Here is a 27,612-nt window from a genome sequence, read left to right on the forward strand (position 1 = left end):
TTATGTTTTCAGAATATCAATTATATTTTAACAAAAGGACTAGGGTAGTAATACATCAATTGGATAAATAATTAAGTGCGAACAAATATTTTTGTAGGGTGAATAGTGAGATCTTATTTGGAGAGGCCTCCATCATAGGCATAATCTGCCTTGTTGTGCATCATTAGACAATCATCCACAAAGTAGAAACTGTCTGAACGTGTCTCAAAAGGGTGGGCGATCATTTCTGAAACTGGAAATGCAGTATTACATTAAATGTTTTACACTCACACACACACATTGAACATTAGCCAACAAAAGATACATACGTCCTATGTATAACCTACGAGTATATATATTCAAAATCAAATCAAAGTTTGAATTAAATAAAACGTCTTGATTGTCGTAACCACTTATTTATAATGTACTGATATACTAGATTCAGTAGCTACATTATCAAATATTGCCACAAGTGGTTGCCACAGTTTCGAAGCGTTTTATACAACATGAATATATACCACATCACTAGAAATGACACAGAAAACTATGGACAACTTTCGGGAAAGACCACTGCCCAGTTTCACCAAGATCGTTCAAATCATTTGAAAATGGTCGAGCTGAGTACGCTTTGCAAGTGCGTACTAAATAATAAATGAATAAAAAGATTTTATTGTCGTAAGTTACACCCATTGTTATTGTTGAATGAAAAAGACTAAGAAATTGTCAAAAAACCACTGATTTATTGATAATTAGAAAGACCGGTTTCGGTTATTACACCATTGTCAATCTCTGATAAACTAAAACTAAATACAAGAGTAGCAGAATTTATACTAGTAGGCGAGTACTGCTATTGGTCGAGGGCATGAACGCCTGCCATTGGCCTAGCTAGACAGTCTCCTCCCCCTCAACGGTGTGACAAAATGGCGGCTTAAGCAACAGAATCGCCATGATAATAAAATTTACTTTTAGTACAAAATAAGAACCAAGAAAACAAGTGTGAAAGATAATAAAACAAATATGTAAATGGAAAAACTATTGACTAATGTATGCTTACAATTTTATGATAAAACTAAATTCGTAGTGTTGTACTGGTTGAAATGAATCTGGTCATTTAAACTATACTGGGAATTTTCCTTAATTACTCTTGTTATTTCTAAAGCCTCTAGAATATTCAAAGATCTGCCTTTGTTATTAACATGCAGAAACTCAACATTCTCCTTAACTGTGAACTTGTGATTATTTGTTATCAAATGTTCTGCAAAGTTAGATTCCCCATTTTGTTTATTCCAATCTCTGATGTGTTCTTTAATTCTACTTTTGAAACTTCTACCAGTCTGACCCAAATAACAAGCATTACAATCATCACATTTAAGTTTGTACACCCCGCTTTTATCCCAAATATCAATTTTGTCTTTACTCCAGCTAAATAGACTATTTAAAATCGGTTTGGTCTTGAAAGCAACATGAAATCCATTCCTCTTCAATTCCCTACCTATTTTATCAGATACAAGGCCTAAATATGGGATTGTTATCCAAGTCTTCTCCTCACAGTTTGAGCCTACAAAGCTAGAATTAATTGAAACTTTTCTATTAATTTTACTCAATAATCTGTCCACCATACTTTCTTCATACCCATTTGTGACAGCTATCTGTTTAATTTTAGTGATCTCAATATCAAAATCATGATGGCTCATAGGTATTGTTAGTGCTTTATAGACCATGCTATTGAAAGCAGCAAGTTTGTGAGAAATAGGATGACAAGAATGAAGAGGAATGATAACATCAGTATGGGTTGGTTTTCTGAAAATAGAAAACTTGTGAAAAACTGAAAACCAGTGCTATGACATTTTTTGAACAAAGAGAGGGGTTGGCAATGGGGTCACCCCTCTCACCACTCCTAGCTGAATTATTTATGGATAAGTTAGAAAGTAGAATCATTGAAAAGAGTCATTTCAAAGATAAAATTGTTTACTGGTTTCGATATGTTGATGATATTATTTGCTTATGGAAAGGAAGTAACAGACAACTAGACAATTTTCTTTCCTATCTGAATGGATTACATCAGAGTATAAAATTCACTGTAGAGGTAGAACAGGATTGTGTATTGAATTTTCTAGATTTAAGAATAGATCATAGCACTGGTTTTCACAAGTTTTCTATTTTCAGAAAACCAACCCATACTGATGTTATCATTCCTCTTCATTCTTGTCATCCTATTTCTCACAAACTTGCTGCTTTCAATAGCATGGTCTATATGGTCTATATCCCTGGCGTCCTGGCGGCCCCTAACCAACAGAGAACCAAGCGACACGGATTCATCCATGGACAAGGACCAGGACGATCCAAGTACGCTCTCCAAACCAGTTGTGAGTTCCAAACAAAAGAACTTCATCAAACCCTCAAAACTGCATCCAGTCGTATCTTCAACTTCAGATATTTCAAAAATGGCAACAATCACTAAACCTATTCCACATGAACTCTTGAGATACATACCCCATTACGATGGTACTTCTCACAAGTTACATCAATTCATATCTACTTGCGAAGACCTTTCTATCGGCTACTGTGCTGAAAACATTCAAGAAAAAGAAGCTAATCACTGGATTCTCTTCCAAGCTGCTATGTGCAAACTTGAAGGACCAGCCGAAGCAATAGCATTCAACAACAGTTGTTCTTCAATAAAAGACTTGATAAAATCACTGAAACAAAATTTTGCTGATAACAGATCTGTACCTGAACTCATTGCTGAGTTGACTGTGATGAAATCCTATCAAAGGGAACATCCTATTGAATTTTTGAACAGACTTAATGAAAAACGTACAAATGTAATCACTAAGTATAAGGTAGATGGTGTTACAGGTTTATTATTAGAAAATTTGATTTGTCAACTGAATGCTACACTTGTCACTTTTGTGCATGGAGTTCACCCAACATTAGGGTCACATTTGCAAGTACTACAAGTACAAGACCTAGATGATGCTAGGAATAAGTTGATAAACGATTGTAGTATTGTATTACAGCAACTACGCTACAAAACCACTATTGAAACAATGAACAGGGCAGATAGTAGGAAACTTTCCAACAACACAACAATATTTAGAAAATTAAGTTTGTAGTGTGAATGTTGATGTTGTGGAACTTTTCCATAATTGAATAGACTTAGAACATTGTCAAAAATCCACTTTAATTAAATAAAAATTAATATTTTACAGGAGCATGCTTTCGTGTGTGCTCACACATCATCAGTTGTAAGTTACAGTTGAAATTAACATTTAGAAATCCTAATTACGAACAAAACTTTCAAAAACAATGGTCACACGACAATTCTTTCGAACAAACACACAGACCCTTCCAAAGTAGACAACTATTTTCACCACACAATGTTCAACAAACTAACTTCCCCCAAAACTTTCAACAAAATTGTTCAAATCAAAGCTTCCAAAAACAAAACTATCGTCGAAACTTTCAACAACAACGTTTTCCACAACAAAGCTTTCAGCAGCAAAACAGTAATTTCGCACCTAAGTTCACTCTCGTGGTAAGGTTGGTCCGTCCATGCGCATGCGCACTCAAACAACACTACGCACCTCTACACTTACACATCACCATATCAAGTCAACTACTTAGGGCCATTTACACAGTGTAAGATTAAGCTAAAGCTTAAACGAAATCTATTTTTTTTTGGTTTAAACTAAAATTCCGTTTGTGCAGTACCAGTTTAAACTCTGTATTGAGTTCAAACTCTGGGAAAGTTTAAACCTCCAAAGCAGGAGGTTTAAGCCAAATAATTTGGATTAACTTGACATCTGTAAAGATTTGAAGGGGAAACAGCTGATAGTAAATCATTTTTCGACGGTTGTTTTTAATGCTTCTGTAGACGATAATAATTATTTGAGTTATAATGAATCATTGGAGGAATTGATAGAAGTTTTTAATGCGATTGATAAAGATGACTGCGAAGAAATTTTGGAACTGAGAAAAATTGGACGAAAAACGAATCATTTAAATTTCTGGGATGATACCGAATTTTTTTAACGGTTTTGCTTGAGTAAAGCAAGTGCCAATTTAGTATTTGATTAAATAAACCACTTGATAGAAAATAAGACAATTTTTATCAGTGGTATTTTTTTAATAACACATAACTGAGATATTTTGCTTTTGAGAGATTTCTAATAAACGAGGAAGACCGTAGTAGATTTAAGTAGATTTTCATAACCAAATAAGGTTTTTATCTTACATTCTAGAATATAATTTTTTGGTGCCAACTAAATATAAGTTTGCTTCTGATAGTAATATAGCATTTCATCATTTTTTGAAGAATTTCTTGATCGCTTTTCACTTTTATTACTGTACAGATTACAGCTCTGTGGATTTTGAACGAGGAAATAGTAGCTACATAACCTCAATTTACTGGTGTTTTGTCAACAAATAACAAATTTCCTGTAAAAATCAGCCTTCCTATTATAAACGATGACTTTTATATTATAAACGATGACATTCTATTACCAACTTAACGCTAACTGAATTAGTAAATGCACTGAGAAAATCAATTCAAGTTTAAACTTTCAGATTAACTTAAACTGGATTAACTTAATCGAGTTTAGCAATCTATACTGTGCAAACGGCCCTTAGAGGAAGAACCAGAAGATAGCTACAATCAAAACCCGATTGAAGCTATGCTATGTCAAATAAACACTTTGACTGAATCACTCAACAAACTCACCAACCATTTTTTAGGCTCAGGCCCCCAGTTTTTCAGAGGACCCCCCAAGCGACTTGACTTGAACATCTTAAACAAATCTCTTCCTTACTTTCTCGATCAAAAGAAAAGAAAATGGCTAGTAGACACAGGATCTGCTAAAAACTATATGCATCCATCATTGGTCTCTCCTGAGATCACTCGATACAAGAAAGACTTTATTGTAATAACTCCTAATGGAGAAAGTAAAGGAAACGAATATATTTTTTTCCTACAGTTACGTTGAAAAGTGGCCATTGCTGCACTGATTACAGAACGCAAAGAATCACTTTTCCGCTCTAGTGCGGGAAAAATTTTTCCTGCACACCAGATTTGCAACATGGCAACGCAAAATAGTTAGTAGGTTATATGGAGCACCAGTGCAGCAAAATCAAAATTAAGTTGGTAACTGTGACTGTGCTGCACGTTATAAGAATCTTGTAGTGGTGGACAACATTCAGCACACAGCCGCCTTCATTCATTTACTACTACATTATTATTCAATTTGACAATAAATTAAGGTTTTAATAATAAAATTACACAGAAAAACATTTGATGCATTTCAGGCAATTTTACCCATAATTACCCACTTTTCATATTCAATGGTAACTGTAGGAAAAATTTTATGTGAAATACGTGCGCAAAGTTCCTCTGCTGCACTCAAGAAACCATTCCGCCCTCGCCTACGGCTCGGTCGTAAACGTTTCTTTCGGTGCAGAAAACTGTCACTTTGCGCACTAGTTGCACAAATAACTATTTCAACAATGAAAATGTATTTTCACAACCCCATAGAATAAAGATGTATATATTTGATTTCTCCACTAAGTATGACATACTTCTTGGAAATGAAACTTTACGTGCGTTTAAGATGAATGTAAACTTTGCTAATGATAAACTTGAATATAAGGATGGAATGAAAAAATTGTTGTTTTTGCTAGATAATAAGAGTGTTACATTACAACCAGGCTACAACGTGATCTCAATCCCGGTTAAGTCAGCCCCAAATGTAACAACAGGATTAATTAAAAAAGTGAATACAGATAAACATACTGTTGAAGAAGGTATTGTAGAAATCACTGACAATAGATGTAAATGTGTTGTTTTTTCAAATGAGCTTCTGACTATCTATCCGGAGCCCATGTATGTAGAAGAAATTATAGAGCCAAAACAATTCACGACCAATTGTCCTGAAAACTTGGCAGATATAATTATTCAAGATATACCAACTCTATTACGAACAAGTCACATGAACGAGGAAGAAAAACTTAAAATAGCTAGCCTAGTTTAGCAGTTCCCTGAAATAATAAAACGAGAAAATGATCCCTTGAGTAGTACAAATTTGCTAAAACATACAATCAATACGAAAGACGATCTTCCCGTCTACACAAAAAACTACAGATACACACAGATTTATAGGGAAGACATTGAACTTGAAATCGACAAACTACTAAAAAACAAAATCATCCAACACTCCAATTCGCCATACAACAGCCCTATTTGGGTGGTTCCCAAAAAACCTGACGCATCAGGCAAGCGGAAAATCCGTATGGTTCTAGTAGATTACCGTAAATTGAATGATAAAACTATTGATGATAAATTCCCCCTACCCAACATTGAAGATCTGTTTGGCAAAATAGGCAGGGCTACATACTTTTCAGCCATTGATCTGGCCTCCGGTTTTCATCAAATCCAAATGGACCCGCAATCCGTACCTAAGACAGCTTTCTCAACAGAGCACGGAGTTTTTACGTATGCCGTTTGGGTTAAAGAATGCACCCCTTACGTTTTAGAGGGCCAAGAACATCATCTTTTCAAGAATGACCAATGTACTGGTCTACATGGATGATATAATAATTTTCTCCGATAGCCTTGAGGAACATTTAAAGCATTTGAAATCGGCATTTACGAAACTAAAAGAACACAATTTGAAAATTCAACTTGATAAAACTGAGTTTTTCAAGCGTGAGTTGTTGTATTTAGGGCACATCATTTCAGAAAAAGGTGTGATGCCTAACCCCTCTAAAGTTGTAGCCATAAAAAACTTTCCAATCCCTAAGACCGCCAAAGAAATCAAACAATTTCTTGGACTGACCGGTTACTATCGCAAAATGATTCGAAACTATGCTAAAATAGCTAAACCACTCACTGCTGCTTTGAGAAAAGATGTAAAGATCAATCCCTATAGCAAGGACTACAGGGAGGCTTTTGAAAATTTGAAACTAATGTTACAAAACAGCCCCATCCTACAATTACCTGACTTCTCGAAACAGTTTCTTGTCACCACAGACGCCAGCAACTTTGCCATCGGAGGTGTATTGTCCAAGAAGTTTGATGGTAATGACCTCCCAATAGCCTATGCATCACGAACACTTCATAAGAGCGAGGTTAACTTATCGACTAAAGAAAAAGAGTTTCTTGCTATTGTATGGGTATGCAAACATTTCAGACCATATCTATACGGACGAAAAGTTTTGATTCAAACAGACCACAAACCTTTACAATGGCTTATAATCATAAAAGAAACTAATTCAAAACTACTCAAATGGAAGTTACTTTTAGATGAATTTGACTTTGAGATTAATTACGTGCAGGGAAAAACCAATCACGTGGCAGATGCACTGTCCCGCATACCCTCGCAGCCCATCAATTTAATGGACAATGATGATAATGACTTTTTAGGCTTCGGCAACGAAGACCTACCCTTTCATGGCTTTGACGACATAAACATAGACGATTTGATTAAGTTCAATAGTAACGATGACCCACCACCGATAGATGATCCTAATGGTTATCTTGATGACATCGCGAATGCTTTAACTCGATTCAATAATCACGATGATGCTAATGCTAATACTTCTGAGCCCCATGGTATGGAAAATAATGATTGTGGTACTGGTAGCTCTGTTTTCGATATGAATGACTATATTCTTCTTCGTGAAGACAATGCCGATCATACCGATACTCATCAACCAACTAAAGAAATTGACGACAATGCTTTACCAATTCATAATGACACTGACGGCCTTGCGACAATTCATTCAGCAGACAGTTCAAATGAACAAATTCAGATAGTAGACGACGATAAAATATTGAACGTTGAACATAATCAGATACTTATTGAACGCGGAAACAAAACACCTACCCTTCAAATTTTTTTTGATAAGAACAGACTCCTTCTCTGTTTTCAAGACCCCTTAGATTTCGAACACATAAACAAATTTTGTTTAGAATACCTGAAACCGAATACCACGTATGGTGTATATTGTTCAAAAGATGGTTTATTGAGTAATCAGTACGAATCAATGTTCAACAACTTTGCTAAAGTCATTAAGGAAAGTTTCACCTCAGTTAAGATTAAGCGGTATAAAAAAGTTAATCTTGACATTACTGAACAAAAAGAAGTAGTTTCCAATTATCATACTGGAAAAACCTATCATAGAGGAATTTCGGAGAGTTACTCACACATTGGACGACGTTACTATTGGCCTTCAATGATGCGTCATATTACTAACTTCATAAACAAATGCCCAATATGTTTGAACACTAAATACGAACGTCGCCCCATTCGTGCAGAATACAAAGTACCCCCTACTCCTACAAAGCCCTTTGAAAAACTGCAACTTGATGCCTTTCAGTATGACAAACGTAAATTTTTATCAATCATCGACTGCTTCTCCAAACGACTCGTAGTCTACCCCCTCACGAGTCTTAATCAAATCGAGGTAAAAGACCATCTCTTCGACTATTTTTCTCTCTATCCAACCCCCAAGATCGTCCAGATGGACAACGGCAGAGTTTGACAACACTGGTTTACGTGATTTTCTAAAACTTTATGAAGTCGAACCTTATTATGTTACCCCTGGTCATCCAGACTCGCAAGGGTTAATTGAACGAACTCACTCCACTCTAATTGAACTTAAGTACAATATGATAAACAACAAAACGTTGCTACAAATCCCAGAGCAATTCACAAACGACCATTCAAAATGCATCATAATAGGATGAAACGACCACGGAAAACAGTTGAAAAGAACAATAATAGATTAGTTTGAAAACAAGATGCTCCTCATTCTGCTGCTGCTGGTCCCAGTAACCGACTTGACCAAATCTTCTGGCATTACACCAGTTCAAGTACACAACTCCTTCATTATAAATGGCACATACACATACATGCACAACATAAACATTACACGACTACATGTTGAACTAAAACATATTGAAGACTCTGTGAACCTTTTAAGAGCTAACGATAGTGATAAGAATCGTTGTAATATTTTACGTTTGTATTTAGATAATATTAAGTTAAAATTTTATCATATTCATATAAATAATCTTAGAATTAAGAGAGATCTCATAAACGGACTTGGTTCCGCAATTAGCTGGATTACAGGAAATATGGACGCTGACGACAAAGCGAAATATGACAAAATTTTAGAGAAAGTGCAAGCAAAGGAATATCATTTAGAGCATAATGTCGAAAATCAATTGTCAATCAATAGCAACTTGATACACAAATTTAACAATGGGATTGATGTCATTCATGCAAACAATGTCAGACTGAAATATTATTTTAATTCAATCACCACTCAATTCACTTCAATAGAGCTAACTCAACAACATTCTTTCTTATTCAACACATTTACTCTCATAAAAAATAAAATAGACGATATTATGGTGAGCTTAGAATTTTTTCGACTAAACATAATCCATTCAAGTATTCTGTCTAGAAACGAATTGTCTTTATTAATTCATTCGGCTAAATTGTCTCTCATTTCTGATGAACCCGAAATTTTGTGGCAGCTAGGGTCAGCACATTGTCATGTAAAAGATGATTTCATTACTTATTTTATACAATTGCCTTTGTATTCTCATGCATGAGACATTTTTTCTCCTGTCTTACCCAGTCGTAAAAGGAAATGAATTGCGAACAATTGTTGAACATCCGTACTTCATAATTCGAAAAGATAACTCATTGTTTGCAGGAGATTGTTTACTAATAAGAAATAATCATTATTATAAGAATATGTCTAGAATAGTTAATACGTGTATAAGTCAACTTTTAGACGATAAGGACCTTCATGATTGTAAATCTTTGGTTATAAGTGAGGCTCAACCTTTTATAAGATACATTCAAGTCATAAAAAAGTATTTAATGTTCAATATTACCACTTGCACTATAAGTAAACAAAATCAAAACATTACAATTTATCCAAGGAAGACTCAATTATTGAACCTTGAAGAATAAGAGAAGCTGTTTAATTTTTTAGAAGCATAAGTTTATTGGGGAAGCATTGTATCCTTACCCTCGGAACAACCTGCCAAAACACTATGCATACAAATTTATCTTTCGACTTGATCCATAAAGCTAATCTCAATATAGAACCACTAGAAATTATAGACGATTTTAAAGCTGAATGCAATTACCTACTTCATTATATTCTTATCCCAATTGGAATTTTTGTGCTGTTGATAATAATTTCAGTTATTTATTACAAATGTAAAATCTCATTGAAATTTTGTAATCGAAATATTCCTGATAAGAAACAAATAGCTTGTAACTTAGGCGGACCGTACCTCCCAACCGAAACTCCCACTTGAAACATTGTTCTTAAACTTTTGTATTAGTATGTATTGATAACATAGTTGAGTATTATGTTAATATTGTTTTAACCAGTTTTTGTATTTTGGGTCTTATCAGTTTTTGGTCGCTGAGGTCAGCTCCAAACTTGGGTGGGGAGAAGTTATACCCATTGTTATTGTATAGTAGCTGATACAGCACTTAGAATAGTATATAAGCTCTAGTAATTAAGATTGTTTTTCTCATTTATGTATTTTGGGCAGTCACTATGCCGGTTTGTTTCAACAATAAATCTTTTTAAAAAGGATGTCACGTGTTCCGTTTACTTAACTGTGGACCAATATAGGTAATTGATAAATAAAGTCATAGTAATACAATTACAAAATAATAAAGTATAGAATTATCGATAGTAAGTATCACCGTAGAAATCATATGTTCCAGTTCGCTTGTTGTAAGTCATACCTCACCCTCCAGGTTAAAATAAAGGCAGCCTATTTATCTATACCTGATCTGAGTATGATCAAATGTCTTGACCGAGTTAGGTGAAACCATGCTTGAGTCAATAGTTGAGGATATCATTTCAGGAGTTTCATTTTTTAACGTACAAGACGCCCAGTATAAAATGTTCCTCAACACAGGTATGTTTTCTGTATTAATCTTTCTTGTAACTACCTATTATAAGCAGGAAGGACTAATAAAACACTATCAATTTATTGCTATCAAGTTATTATTTACTGCGTAAAGTCACAAAGTTTGATCGGAGCTGAAGTAGCCTGCCGTATGACAAGTTGAGGACTTGGTAACAGTAGTTCAGGACAGTAATAGACATTAATAGTAATTCCATAATGAAATTTAAAAATATAATGAATGAAACGCAACATACTTAGATGAAGATAGGAGAAAAGGACTCGGTGATCTCAATTGAACACTAAGGCATATTTAATAAAACTTACAGGGCCTGTATTACAGGTAACATCCCTGTATTATTAGTTGAAATTACAATTGTGTGTTTCATAAAATGTTACAAATGTGAAACAATTTACAGGCGATCCACCTGTATTATTGATACATTTTAAAAGAGTAATACAGTGATTTTTGCATAAAGAGTGTGGCGGCCTGTATTACAGGTCCTGTAGATTAGATAAAATTGTATTATTGTTTGAAGCACAATAAGAAATCTGCAATTATTGATTATTCAGTTGAAATATTTATCATTGCATACATTTGTACATTACAACATGTTAAAATAGACAAAAAACAGCTCTAGAGATAAAGAAAATATTGCTGTTGGATAAAATTCAATATTTTATAACTCAATGCAACTTGAGTTTGCACTACAGTATTTCTCTTCCCAATGCTTTCAATAAAACAGCTGCTGACAAATCAGCTAACGTGTTCTCCAGCCTGGGTTGCTCACTATAGTCCGTACAAAATTACTTTTGACTTGAGAGGGACATGCGCAGCAGAGAAAGCATACAGCGGTAGGGATACAGAGGCGCGATGTTGCCGTTCTGAACCGGCCAGCGTTCTCTAACTTCTAGTGACTGTTCATGTGCTCATACTACACATGCGAAGTTTCCTGTCTGAAACCACTCAGACGACTGACTCTAATCGACAAATTGGTAACTGCGCTTCTACCTATGACTCTATTCATCACTGTAATTGGCTGATCTCTGCGCTGCATATTCCTCCAAGTCAAAAGAAATTTTCTACGGACTATAGTAAGGCTTGATTCTTGAGAAGACGCATATTAGAGCGAGACCAGCACGTGAGGCATGCGCTACTCAAAACGAGTTTTTGTAACTCTTGTCAAGGAATGTATCAGCACAAATAAAAAAAAAAGTGCTATAGCAGCGATGATCATGATCGAAGCACAGAAAATAATTTCATCCACAAAACTGAGCTACGAGTGCGGCGCGATTGTGTACTATTATCAACCCCATGTCAAACCTTCCAGCCTCGTCTCAATGTGATCATTATACAATGTTCATATGATATGATATCAACTCGTCTAGCAGACTCACGTAGCATCGTGTTGCGTCGCGTCTCAGTATGCGGCTAGCCAAACAGTTAACAGGAAATCAAAGATTCACACATTATACAGGTGATTTTAGTATGGTAGAATATTTTTTATGACCTGATATTAGAGTATTTTCATTTTTTATTTAATAATACCTGTGATGCAGGCCCTGTATTACAAAGCCATTATGAAACAGGTCCCAGATATAGAGATCTCATTTGGGCTGACCGGCCACTGGATCCGTTTACATGCGATCGCTCGGACGAAAATGCTAATCGCAATTCAATTCAATTTATTTGCCATTTTATAAAATAATACAAATATTTTTCTTTTTCCTACAGTGCATCCTCAAGCTATGAATATGAAACAATAATATATAAAGAGAAATAATGTGATAAAATTTGAAAACAAAATTCTTCAAAACTTTTAATTATTTTGATGGCATTGCTAGCATAGACAATTAGTCTGTTCCCTAGAAATGAGTTGAGATTTAAAAAATAAAAATAATGATAATAATACAGTAATATATTCAGAAGTATTACACACATAAAATATATTCAGAAAAATAAATAATTATGTTCTCAAATTTTGTAACATTGAATATGGAGCAGCTTTCACCTTTATTTTCAAAACCCTAGACCACAGATGAGCACCAAATGAGAAATTGTAACTAAGCGACTGGGAAATTGTAAAAAAATAGTTTTGACTTGAGAGGGACATGCGCAGCAGAGAAAGCATACAGCGGTAGGGATACAGAGGCGCGATGTTGCCGTTCTGAACCGGCCAGCGTTCTCTAACTTCTAGTGACTGTTCATGTGCTCATACTACACATGCGAAGTTTCCTGTCTGAAACCACTCAGACGACTGACTCTAATCGACAAATTGGTAACTGCGCTTCTACCTATGACTCTATTCATCACTGTAATTGGCTGATCTCTGCGCTGCATATTCCTCCAAGTCAAAAGAAATTTTCTACGGACTATAGTAAGGCTTGATTCTTGAGAAGACGCATATTAGAGCGAGACCAGCACGTGAGGCATGCGCTACTCAAAACGAGTTTTTGTAACTCTTGTCAAGGAATGTATCAGCACAAATCAAAAAAAAAAATGTGCTATAGCAGCGATGATCATGATTGAAGCACAGAAAATAATTTCATCCACAAAACTGAGCTACGAGTGCGGCGCGATTCTGTACTATTATCAACCCCATGTCACATCTTCCAGCCTCGTCTCAATGTGATCATTATACAATGTTCATATGATATGATATGAACTCGTCTAGCAGACTCACGTAGCATCGTGTTGCGTCGCGTCTCAGTATGCGGCTAGCCAAACAGTTAACAGGAAATCAAAGATTCACACATTAAACAGGTGATTTTAGGATGGTAGAATATTTAATATGACCTGATATTAGAGTATTTTCATTTTTTATTTAATAATACCTGTGATGCAGGCCCTGTATTACAAAGCCATTATGGAACAGGTCCCAGATATAGAGATCTCATTTGGGCTGACCGGCCACTGGATCCGTTTACATGCGATCGCTCGGACGAAAATGCTAATCGCAATTCAATTCAATTTATTTGCCATTTTATAAAATAATACAAATATTTTTCTTTTTCCTACAGTGCATCCTCAAGCTATGAATATGAAACAATAATATATAAAGAGAAATAATGTGATAAAATTTGAAAACAAAATTCTTCAAAAACTTTTAATTATTTTGATGGCATTGCTAGCATAGACAATTAGTCTGTTCCCTAGAAATGAGTTGAGATTTAAAAAATAAAAATAATGATAATAATACAGTAATATATTCAGAAGTATTACACACATAAAATATATTCAGAAAAATAAATAATTATGTTCTCAAATTTTGTAACATTGAATATGGAGCAGCTTTCACCTTTATTTTCAAAACCCTAGACCACAGATGAGCACCAAATGAGAAATTGTAACTAAGCGACTGGGAAATTGTAAAAAAATAGTTCTAACAATGTGCAACTCACCGAGAGATGAAGAAAGTGTAGGAAAATGGTAAATGTGTTCACAGGTGTTACTGCTGTTTGGAATGCAAAAGCCAAATTCAAAGTCAAAGCTCTTGAGAAGGGTGTCTCTGAAGAAGTGTCTTTCAATCATACGGAAGTTTGTGATCGGTCGACTTCCCACAGTAAACTCCACACTAAAACACACATTTTTCATTATCAAATTGAAATTTACACTAAAATACTAATTTATCAAACGAGAAAAGAATTTTAGAATATATAATCAACGTCTTAAAAATTTCAGTCACTAGAGAACACAGTGAACTACAGTCTGATCTGAGAGACAAGATAAGAGTGAAGTGAGTCGGAAATATTCCCGGGGAAATTTCCCTGACCAAGAAACTTTGGAAATTAAAAAAATTGCTTTAAAATAGTTTAAATTGATCAATTTCAGTCTCATTTGACATGATAATCAAAAAATTAGCCATTGATTCAAGCAGAGTAAATAGCTCAAAACATTGCATATTACATTACATTACATCAATGCATATAATTTACTAGACATTAGAGTGAAACATTGATCACATATTAAATCAATATTAAAATATCGATAGTTGAGAGTTAGGTTAGTTAAATAGTATCGAGTATCGATAATTTTAATAATAAGGTATCAATTTTACTGGTTCACTCAAAGTAAAGTGTCCCTTATACATTATTCTTCATTTTGGATTTGAATCATTGTAGGCTTCATTTACTGAAAAGTAATGGATGATTCATTATTCAGGGTGTCCACTGAATCAGGCTCAGAAAGTTCCCGTACAATTCCCGTACATTTCACGTTCTTACATCAATGCATATAATTTACTAGACATTAGAGTGAACCATTGATCGCTTATATCAATATTAAAATATCGATAGTTGAGAGTTAGGTTAGTTAGATAGTATCGATTTTAATAATACGGTATCAATTTTACTAGTTCACTCAAAGTAAAGTGTCCCTTACACTTTATTCTTCATTTAGGATTTAAACCATTGTATGCTTCATTTACTGCAAAGTAGTAGATGATTCATTATTATCATAATCATACCATCAAACTTCTTGTGCAATAATACAAGCCGAAGTCTTGTTGACTTCAACAATTTGTTGGGTATGATTACCTGGGGCACGTTTCACAAAGCTACAAGTATTGTTAAGTTATGAACTCAGAAATTATAAGCTCATAAGCTCAAAATTAAAAGCTTATAATCTCAGAAATTAACAGCTGAATTGAGAAATAAAAGTACGACTGAAATTCACCGCAAGTTGTGTAGTGTGTATGGCTAATTTCAACATTTGAAGAGAGAATTTACTAATGAATTTTGTTAAGCGCAAGACACCGGCCCGGCTACTGTCGGTGTTTTCGGACATCCTATCCTCAACAATTTTTGGTCATGTGAAATGGATTGATGGCCGTTACGTTGTTCGTTGCTACTCTTCCTTCAACAGAGGATTGGTTCAACGAGAAACAATTGTTCTTAATATAACGTCGTCAACTCAACACAACTCTAAATTTTCATTCTTTCCCGTAAAAAACGGATTACTCTTCGAATTTTCAAATCGGCGGTAGGAGTGAGTGTCAGCTGTCAGTTCCATATTGGATTGCTCGTAACTGACGAATGAATCATGGTAGTCGGATGACAATGTTACACCACTGCCAGTAAACCTGGAGGTTCCCTGACAATTTCAGCATTTTCCTTTCATGTACAGAGTTATGAAGAAGTAGTGTAACTTAATTTCAGCCTTTTCCTGCCATGTACAGAGTTATGAAAAAGTAGTGTAACTTAATTTCAGCCTTTTCCTGCCATGCACAGAGTTATGAAAAAATAGTGTAACTTAATTTCAGCCTTTTCCTGCCATGTACAGAGTTATGAAAAAGTAGTGTAACTTAATTTCAGCCTTTTCCTGCCATGTACAGAGTTATGAAAAAATAGTGTAACTTAATTTCAGCCATTTCCTGCCATGCACAGAGTTATGACAAAATAGTGTAACTTAATTTCAGCATTTTCCTGCCATGTACAGAGTTATGAAAAAGTAGTTTAACTTAATTTCAGCCTTTTCTTGCCTGTGTAACTTAATTCTGAAACAATCCTCGTATTATAATAGATTTGGGAACTTACGTTGCACCAACCGTCTTCAACTTGAGAAACTGAGGAGTGAACTGGTAACGCACAAATCTTCCGGCATTGGGATCAGGATCATCGGTTTCTGCTTCATTATCACCTTCTTCGGGACCTAAAAGTAGATAAATCTTAGTTAAAACTGAACGTTGATTGACATTGTGGAGACTCTCGATGATTGACATTTATTCAAGAAACATACACACACCAAAAAATTCCCAGCATAACAAATGACTAGGCTAGCGCCGTTCGCTTTGTGGATGTATTCGTAAAATGAATAAATTAATACTTTTCCTCCAGAGGCGAGGCGTCGGGTCATCTCTGGATTTGCCGATGACTGGACAGAAATTGATATGTAATGTTTATATTATTAAATTGAAAATATTTGAAATAACTACAAAAGAAAAAGGTGAAGAAACCAAAAGAGAATAGTTTTTTGCGAGCGCGCCAAATTTGAATAAAGTAGACTACTGCATCATCAGTTCCATCCGTTCAATGTGATTCTCAAAAATCTGCTATTCCAGTAATGCTATTTAGCATTCGTTACCACCACTCTTCTGCATCATCACTCTCCCTCTCCCCGGAAACGATGGTGGAGTAAACGGTTCCACGAGTCCACTGTTCCGCGCCAGTGTTGCAAACTGTACGATAATTATTTTGTTTGCAATTTTTTAATATATTGATCATTATTATAAATTCATTTCAATCTTTCAATTATTAAGGGCTAGTTTCCGAGCTTGAGATTTAGCCAAGTTCTAGACTTTTCAATCGATGATTTTGAATAGTAAACTTATCTTACAGTAGATGTCATCTTGCTCGATAAATAATCGTCTAAAATGAAACATTATTACGTTTTAAGTAGTGGAGGGGGTGCAGCTTTCATTTAAAATTTCAACTGAATTGTTCCTAGAGATGACAGGGTCAAAAAGTCATGCCTCGCCCCTGTTTTCCTCCTCAAAATTACATAAGTAGAAATTAAATAATATTTTTGGAAATATTACTGATCAACTTGAAGCCCGCTCCAGACGCTCAAGTTTAGCTTCAGTCTTCTGCTCAAGGAAAAGTCGGAGCATGTAAGTCGTTGCGTCTGGACGGTAAAACGGATGGGTCTTCAAGCTTAAGTCGTCAAACTTAAAATGTATCGGCCGGGAATCTCTTTCCATCAAACCATCCGTCTTTTGCCTATCCACCAAAACCTAAATCGCGTAAAAATGGAGATAGAGAAATTGTGATTTCAGATTCGGATTCAGCGCCCTCAAATTAATAAAATGCCTCGCGAGTACTTGAAAATAAGCAAGTTTTTTATCGATTGTATATAACACTTTTTTCTTCCTTGATTCTCATGATGCTCTCAGAATTTGATGTTGATATTATGATTTTAGTTGTATCGACAATAATTATTAATATTAAATATAATTATTAGCATTAGAATGCTAATAATTTGTTGTAAACAAATATGCTAATATCATTAAAAGCTTACCGAGTTGAAAAGTCGGGAGAAAAATAATGAGCTACATCGAGTTATCAATATTGCATGCCTCATCGCTTGCAATTAATAGTCCACATGACAGCTGATTTTTTACCAAATTACATTGGGATATTAATTGCATGCAATAAATAATCACTCGACAGCTGATTTATGATGTCTATAGTCTGATTTTTACGGTAATATTTGCGTTCGAAAGACACTTCTTTTCCTTTTGTATTATCCTTGAAATGCAAAATTTCAAAAATCCTTGTATATACGTCGACGCGCAATTTAGAGGAACATACCTGTCAAATTTCATGAAAATCTACTGTCGCGTTTTGCCGTAAATGAGGAACATAAAAACAAAACTATAAGCATATCTTCAGATTCATCTTGCAATTCTCGAAGCAATGCAACGTGAGAAAATTTGTGTCTTTTTAATAACCAGTCCCTACTCCAACGTGAACGATGAACTCTACCTTTCTTCCTATTTTTTACACACAAAACAAGAGTGGCCAAGAGTACTAGCTCTTCCATAGTTGATGACAAACTGAGCTTGTGAGCACAAAAATAGGAAAACGGACGACATAAGACGGATGCGTGTGGACGCAATTTTACATCCATCTTTTGCTTGAACCAAACGATCCGTCTTTTGCTTGAGCAAAACACTGATGGTAAACTTGGGCGTCTGGACCCGGCTTAACAGTAGTGTGATCAGTGAGAGAATATCAAAATCAAATAATTCGTTTCAATAACTTCAAAGTAGTTTTAATAACAACATCTACTCAATTAACTAATTGTATTCAAATAAAAATCATAGAATCGTTCCAACTGTCTTGTTTGACAGTCCTAATCCTGCCATAGTGGAGTACGTCGATTTCCCCATTAGCACATGTTTATTACCTTTTTGCTGTCATTCAAATGATCTAGTCAATAATGCAGAATTGTATTGCATTTTATCATTTGGATTCATCATTTACCATGTTCTAAATGTTCTTGATTCGATAAAAGAATTTGAACTGAAACCAACAGTAAAATTCTTGAGCAAATGTCAGTCAGTCCGCCAGCTGATAAGATTATACAGCAAACTCGAATCCTTGTACCAGAAATTGCTAGCTTTATTCACAATCTTCAAAATTTGCAAAATCAGACTAAATTTGTAGGACAAAGAATACAACAAACCTAAAGAATACATATTGCTATTACAAACCTGGTGGCATGCTTGGTTTAGCGATTTCGAAGAGAACAGTGCCAGTTTCAAGATCCCTGATTTTGAATCTAACAAAATCGATGTCATAAATGTTTGCATCAGGTGAGCATAAATAATCTGAAACAACAATTCTCCGTTATTTTCAAACCACCTAGCATTTACCTTTCATTTAGAAATACAATAAGTGACCAGGGAAAAGTCTCTAGGTTATCCATCAGACCATTTGATTGAGAAAATTAATTATTTTATTTTTTCAAGATTAATCGAACTGTAACTTTGAACTGATCTAATAAAATAAGATTAATTGATTATTTTATTTTTTCAAGATTAATCGAACTGTATCTTTGAACTGATCTAATAAAATATTACACTAGTGTAATGTGAAGAGCTTGAATAGTTGCATACGTCATTATGATGTTCATGCTTATTAGAATGCGTATTGAGCATTCTGATGTATAATCATAATGATGCTCCGAACAGCCAATAAGTGATCATTCATTTCAGATAGAATTTGTTGATTACATATTGATATTGCGGAACTTTTCCACAATGTAGAAACACTGATTGCATAGAAAATTTCACTTTATTTAGTATTCTACTTTGTCTATATTTTAATGTTGAACCAACACATTTTCCGCTGTACATACACAAAGCTGAAAAACTGGAAATGTGTTGGTATTGGTTAAGGTTGTGCAAAGGCTAAAAATAAACTTTCTACTCGTGATATTTTTCAAAGTTTTCCGATTCGTGTAATTATCATCAAGCTATCAAAATGAAAAAGTTTTCTCAGGAAAACATTTTTTTCCGATCATTACTTTTTGAGATAAGAGCGCCTTAAGTTTAAATTTTTGGGACAGAACATTTCAAATTCGGTAAGAGATAAATCCATGAGATTCAGATGATGAATTCTTCATAGTATTGTTGATCTAGTAGAACAAAAAATATCTGAAAATATCAATTTTTGAAAAAGTTATTCAATTTACCAAAAATAGCTCAACTAAAAGTTATTGTTGGTTATTTTTAGTAAATTGAATAACTATCTTAAAAATTGATATTTTCAGAAAATTTTTGTTTTACTAGATCAACAATACCATGAAGAATCTATCCTCTAAATCTCATGGATTTATATTGTACCGAATTTGAAATGTTCTGTCCTAAAATTGTAAACTTTAGGCGCTCATATCTCAAAAAGTAATGACCAGAAAAAAATGTTTTCCTGACAAAACTTTTTCATTTTGATAGCTTGATGATATAAAAATCAAAAAACTTTGAAAAATATCACGAGCAGAAAGTTTATTTTTAGCCTTTGCAAAGCCTTGAACATCAAACCATAGTCATATAAGTAAAATAATAAATAAAATGGAATTGACAATCCAACCATGTTTCACAATGAATATATCATGAAATATAAAGATTATTGCATTGATTTGTTCAGAAACTCAAGGATTACTCAACGAATGTTTCTCTCCCATATTTTAATAATAAATAATATTGAAGTGCAAAATAAGATTGAACTTATTCACAATCCATCATGGAAATTATCATTTAATTAAAAAAATCCTTATATGATATACTTCCTGGGATATAACTTCTTACCAATTATAATGTATATGTCGCTTTAGTGTATTCAGATACAAACTTTGATATTTATACATGTCAATTCAAATTTCATATGAATTTAATTGAAAGATTGATATAATGTACCAGGAATCTTAAAAATTGAAATAATATGATATCAGGATTGATAGTTTACAATAATTAGAATTTGTAATAATAAGATTTATTAGTTGTCTTGAGCATAGCTAAAGCAATAAAAAATGTTGGATTGGCACAAGAAAATAGAATATCTACAAAATTATATGTATACTATATAAAGTTTCAACAAACACGTGATGGATTTAATAGGGATTTGAATAGAATAGAATTAGGAATTTGATGTTCTCAGCTGAGCTTTAGTGTTTACGAGTTTGTGTTTCTTGAATGGTTCCAAATTTCTTAAATAACTCAATATTATTAGTTAAAAGTGGTAATTGAGTGGAATATTTCTAATTAATTTATCAATTTAAGCCATCTAAATTCAAAATTTATAGTTTTAATGTTTATTTTGGACCAATTTTTTTTTAAAAATTGTACACGTGAAATTCTAACCTTATCTTGGACTTTGTCACCTGTAAATTTTGAAGAAAAATAGCACAAGGACTACCTTATTATTTTATCTTTCAATGTTATTACATTAGTGTTATTTGGATTGTAAATAAATAAATAAATAAGAAAATTAGAATCAATGAAATCAATGATATAGCTTTCATTTGATAAAATATCAACTCACTTTCTGTAATGTAGGGTAACTTCAAGATATCATCTGGGGTAACAACTCCTTTGTTCAGAAGAATTTCTTCCGTCATAACATCCTCTGAAAGAAAAAAACAAAATACTTCAATGGCATGAGAAAGGTTACTAACACTTGATGAAGAAAGATAGTGAATATGAAGGTTGAATGAGGTTGGTGACTCCTCTGTGATAAATGGATTGGAGAACGGTAGCATGCTTACATCCATACAATCGCATCAATCAGCTGAAAATGAAAGAATGAAAGTAAGCGACAGCTTATTGCTTACTAGAGAGCTTAGCTTACAATACAAAAACATCAACTCATTAATCCCACTCGTTCTTGATTTTGAGTTTACGAATAGAATTATTGAATTGGTATTACAAACTTTGAAATAATTTACAAGTGATAAATCTAAAAAAATCAAGTGCGTGTTTTCCAGGCTGACAGCCATTCAATTGAACTCATGATTATCATTTATCCTCTAAGAAAAATCAATATATTTGAAAAGTGGTGTAATAAAATTTAAGTAGGATAGTATTGTTGAAGTTCGTCCATTATTAATTTTCAATCATGGAAATTGGCACGAACTATTCACTTACAGCTATAGTGAGATCCACGTTATAATGGCAGTGGATAAAGATAGAAGAATAGCGATGCCGATTCTCTTCATTAATTAATCAAAAACATAATTGGTATCGTTGTGGACCTAGAAAAGGATAATACCACCGGCTTTGTCGAATGATAGACAAGGATAGCAAAACCAAAGTTGATCAAATACTGTCATTATAACGTGGACCTCACTATAAGTGCTACGATTATGCTTCTCACCAATCGGTCAGTGTTTATATATGATAGCTGAATATGTGATTTATGCTCTTCCATTGCCGCCTCAGCGTGTATGTGCATTCAAAAACAGCCTGAGTCTTACTTGAATATCATCCTCAGGGAAAAACAGTTCTTGATAGAAACAAGACTTTTCTACTGATTTATAATTGACGAGCATTTAAAGAATTGTAATACCGTACTGAAGCTGTATATACTTTCATTTATCAATTAAATTTGAAAAGAAAATTGTTTAAATTATTATTTCCACAAAGTAAAATGATTTAGATTCTCATTTCTATTTGAACGATTCAAATAAATTTACTAGTACAGTATTATATTCGATTTTTCTGAGATACGGTATTTTAGACCTTATTACGGGAATAAAGTTCAAGAAATGTGAAAATTATTTCCAGTAAATTATAGCCTAAGAAGCTATAAAAATTTATGTCTAACTCAAGAGAATTCAATAGATAGAATTTACACTAGAAACAGAGGTGCAGTGGAACTGACATCTCTCTTATTTCACCTCAATAGATAAACCAACTTTAGGCTAATTCAATAGTATTCTCATACAATATTCTTTCAAGCTACAAGAAAATAGATCTGATATATTATCATTATCGCCTACAAGGATCTTATACGCGTAGTCATATTTTCTTTCAAACCCAGTGTGGCATAAAATGACTGTCGTTTATGTATTAATAATAGTGATGCAGCAGCGTTTGTGGACTTCTTCAAAGTGTTCACCGAGAAGGAAAGTAATTGCAGTCGATAAAAGGTCAGTGTATTTTACTTAGTGATGAGCTCTGCTATTTCCATCATAATTTTCCATCAACGTCCGAGATATGGTACCATAGAGAAAGCAAGCATTCCTCTTTTATTATTCTATAGAGATCCCAATGTAAATACAAATAATGAACATGTTTCTTTTTCAAATCAATTATGGAAATAGGTGGATTAAAAATGGAGGTCAACGTGATTTTTCAAACTATTCTAGAAATTTATAATTCGAACTAAACAATAAACATACTTCTTGTAATGTTATAAAGTGAAAATAAAAGACATTTATCTATCTATCTACAAAACTATTTGAAACATTGAAAAAGCACATAATAAGATAAAACAAAATTACAAAAATAACGCTTCTGCTTGTCGTTTTGTCAACACTAGGACTCTTTCCCAGTGTTGGCACTTCAACCTGCTGCCGGGCTCAGTGAGGGATCTTCCTATAAGTGTTTTCAAGAAGAGGCTGTCAAGGTGGCTGATTGAAAGAAGCTATTACAGTGTCAATGATTTCCTTGGGGATAGCTTTGAGGGACTGTGATGCCACGCCATCTTCATTATCAAGTTTAAAGTTTTTCTTTATTTTTTGACGCGATCTATCCGGGAACACCTGGCTAACGATCAAGACTTTGGATATATTGGATATAAATGATCTATTTTCTAGATCGCATATTTTAGAATACTGGCGCAAAGAGGCATAGAAATTCAAAGTATCAAGTATAGTCACGAAGTTAAAATGATCCTATCACTCCTTCATTCTTGCTTGAGAGCATCCTTCTTTGTGCTATAGTACAAGAAAATTTGCAATACAAGACTGTAGTTTCAAATTATAGATAAAAATGAATAAATTTGAATTTTATTATTCATGTCAGGGACATGCATTGCATTTATAATCAACATGAAACATACATGTATAAATCGAATAGATGAAGATTTCCATCAGCTACTATATAGCCTAATAAGAAAAATAAATTTAACCTTCTTCAGGAAAGAAATGCGCTACCTCTATTGCATTCTGCCTGGCCTGCTGTATCAGAGCATCCAATGTGCAGGAGACTATGGACAGTTGTATGAATGAGTTCTCTGTTCCGCACCACACTCACATAGTGTTGAAGGTTCTCTCAGATAATTCAATTTTTTCATGTTGTCCCTTGTTCTTTCAACCCCACTTCTTAGTCGGTTGAGAGACTTCTATGTTCTCTAGTGGGGGTGGTATCCTCTTTAATTGGGATCCACCAATGGAAATCTATATTTCTGACTGTCCACAAGTTTCCCCTTGCCATTGAGGGAGTAGATTTATCATTTACTGGGGTATAAAGAAAACTCTTGCTCGATTTCAACCTATCATGAGGATGCTGATGTTTATGCAGTGTAAGAACATCTTTCCATTTACCGTCATCTTATGTCTTTCTACATTTAGTCTTACGTCTATCCCAGATAGGCTATACAGTTTAAAAACCTTAAATAAGTTGAAGAATTTTTTCAATTATTGAAAATAATTTGTTTTAAATAAACTAAATAATCAACATATTAATGACTTGAAGGTAGTAAGCAGCTTCTTTAAATAGATTTTTAATCACTTATTTTATTAACAGTAAAGTGCTTCTTTTTTGTTTGAGTTGAAGCCTGGAAACTTCTTTTGTTAAAATAAATATAAATATGTGGGAGCCCTCAAACATATTGCATGTTTCATTCAGAGCAAGAACCATATGTTTAGCATAAGCAGACTTGAAAAAGGTATGGGATACGTGGAGTTCTCCTGATTCCATGTATTCATCAACGACTTCAGTGTGCATGGAAGAGCCTTATTTTTTGCTGATGATACCACCCTGCTGGCCCAGGATGAGGACCCCCAAACTGCTGTTGCCCAGTCAAATCTACTTGTAGAAGAGGCTAGCCAGTGGTTTAAATCAAACAAACTGTGTCTTAATGAGGGGAAAACACAGAACCTGGTGTGCACCTTAAGGCGTGGTCTGCAGGCTTGTGGCTCGTGGTGAGGTGGAGGTCAAACTCTTGGGTTTTGAGATGGACCCCACTCTATCGTGGGAACGACATATTGGCATGCTGTGCAATCGACTGGTCGTTTTTGATGCGGAAAATGAAGCGTCATGTGTCTGCCAACTACTTAATCTCAGCCTACCTGTTCCATAGTCTTATAAGCTATGGAATAGTACTATGGGGCCATGCGGGTAGCTGTGAAAGGATTCTCCTTCTACAGAAGAAAGTTCTTCGTGTCATCACGTCATCGCATTACCTGGAGCACTGCCGGCCAATTTCCAAACGTCTGAAAATACTGAGTCTACAGTCAGTAGATGTACAGCTCCCTACGGCTCCTAAGGAGTGAGGTTCATTCCTACCGGGAGAGGGGCCAGCTGCACCACCACGATACCAGAAGACGAGGCAACATTGACCTGCCCTACTCCAGACTGTCGAAAGCACATGAATGCTACCCCTTACGGACGTTAAAATTTTTCAACAGACTGCCGATTTGTGTTCGTGAGCTGGAGTATAGGAAGTTTTTCAGGCTGGTACGTGAAAAACTCATTAACTACCCTCTGTACTCACTGAGAGATGATGAAACCATTGGACTTGTGGACCAGTTTGAGACTGTTTCATAATTTAGAATTGCAGTCCATCTACAGAGCCACATGAAACGAACTATCTACAGCCATCTCAAGTTATTTGTGTTTCAATTGTTTTAAACTTTGACGAAGTCTGGCGACTGCCGGTCATGGACTGAATATACTGAATTACCAAACAGGATTAGCATATTCTGCTGTTGAAAAGCATAGAACAAGTGCTGATGTTCTGACTACTGTTGTTTGAGCATCCCAACTGCTACCTATCAGTTTTCTTATGTTATACAGTACTTTCTGTTTTGTATGCTTTTATATGTTTATTTTCATTAATTTAGATGGAATTCACCCATACCAAAAATTACATTTTTTGAAAAAATAAATGAAATTTATACATTTACAACAGGACAATACTTATAGCTTATAGATCATATAACTGTTTCATAAGAAATTGTATAAAGCTGAATTCCCACATAGCCTATGTCTATCAGTATCAGCGAATGTGAAAATATTATTCATTTAGTTCTAATACATAACTATTCCCATTCAGCCTGGACAAGCGAGTATGGATAGTACCATTGAAAGTCATAGAAATAATATTCTCACGGCACCAACAATTTCACTGATACGTGGGAATTCAACTTAATGCTGAGAAAAGGCAAAAAGGTTCCCTTGCACTAGGCGTGGATTGTAAAACGAATGCATGTTATGTAAAAAACTGATTTCTTTAGCACTTTTTAAAAATATTATAAAATAATAAAAAAATGTAACTAATGAAGTTAGTAAAATAATTATCTTAGCAAACAAGCCAAAAAGCAGCTGCCCTGTTTTACAAACAAGATTAAGTAATTTTACTTGAGGCCTACAACCGACTGCATAATCTTAATTTAGACTACTTTGGTATTGGTATTAGCATATTAATTTAAAATCTCAACAAGACGTAACAGAGAAGGGATTGCCAATTTAGGTACAATATAATATCACAAAATATAAGAGATATTGTGAGATTCACTTCATAATCTTAATTTAGACTACTTTGGTATTGGTATTAGCATATTAATTTAAAATCTCAACAAGACGTAACAGAGAAGGGATTGCCAATTTAGGTACAATATAATATCACAAAATATAAGAGATATTGTGAGATTCACTTCATAATGTCAGCAGTTATCACAAAATTTCCCATTGAACCATTCTTGAAGTTTGAAGTGAATCTCACTTGATCTGTTCCATTATTAACGTATTCGGTTGAGAAATTTCCATTATTAACGTATTCAGTTGAGAAATTTCCATTATTAACGTATTCAGTTGAGAAATTTATATTTAGGTTAGGTCTTTATTGGAAAAGAATATCAATAAGTTGATACTTAATTGAAACAAAAAATAACATTTCAGGATCATATCAATCATCAATATTGAAGCAGGATACAGGTTACTATCATTGGAACAAGATTACTCACCAGAAATGTCCTGAGAATGCTTGATCTGCTTTCCATTGACTGTTTCATTCTCATTTCGTTTGATAACCAAACTCATTGTGGCTAATTTGAAGTAACCTCAGATCACGTTGGGCATATAAACTTGGAAATTGATGTGATTGGTTTGAGATTCAATTAAAAAAAATTATCAAATGAATAATTTGTGAGTTTCAATCACAGTTTAGCACCAGTTATGACTTGTCCCAGTTTACTTATCATATGATGGAAATGTACAGTAATTAAACCTTCAGGTTCAGACAGGTTAAACAATTGTACTGGATTAATCCGAGGCTACAGCATTAATAACAGTTGATTGATATTCCCTGAAAAATTAACCCCAATTAATTGAGCGGTAATTTATCAGAATATCTAGAAGTTCTAATAAATACTTGACTCAAACGGGGGAGAGACAGTATCTGAACTCTGAACTGACTCGACCTAGTAAACAAATATCAGCTGATGCAATAATAATATGCACCACACA

General features: G+C 34.2%; 1 protein-coding gene across 1 annotated transcript; it reads right to left on the reverse strand.

The window, feature by feature from the left end:
- LOC111046086 (protein unc-119 homolog B-A) lies at positions 1-27,612 on the reverse strand. Its single transcript, XM_022331577.2, has 6 exons — positions 27,111-27,612; positions 21,464-21,547; positions 19,135-19,251; positions 16,457-16,571; positions 14,324-14,496; positions 1-232 (listed from the first exon to the last, which is right to left on the reverse strand). The coding sequence occupies exons 1-6, from the start codon at positions 27,184-27,186 to the stop codon at positions 114-116; spliced, it is 684 nt and encodes a 227-aa protein (XP_022187269.2). The 5' UTR covers positions 27,187-27,612; the 3' UTR covers positions 1-113.

This window comes from Nilaparvata lugens, chromosome X (assembly GCF_014356525.2).
Source record: "Nilaparvata lugens isolate BPH chromosome X, ASM1435652v1, whole genome shotgun sequence".
NCBI lineage: Eukaryota > Metazoa > Arthropoda > Insecta > Hemiptera > Delphacidae > Nilaparvata > Nilaparvata lugens.

Coding starts and splice junctions, on each gene's coding strand:
- LOC111046086 (XM_022331577.2), bottom strand. CDS start 27,186: ATGAGTTTGGTTATCAAACGAAATGAGAATGAAACAGTCAATGGAAAG. Junction 19,252..21,463: donor GTTACCCTACATTACAGAAA/GTGAGTTGATAT, acceptor TTGTTGTTTCAG/ATTATTTATGCTCACCTGAT. Junction 16,572..19,134: donor TAAACCAAGCATGCCACCAG/GTTTGTAATAGC, acceptor ATCTACTTTTAG/GTCCCGAAGAAGGTGATAAT.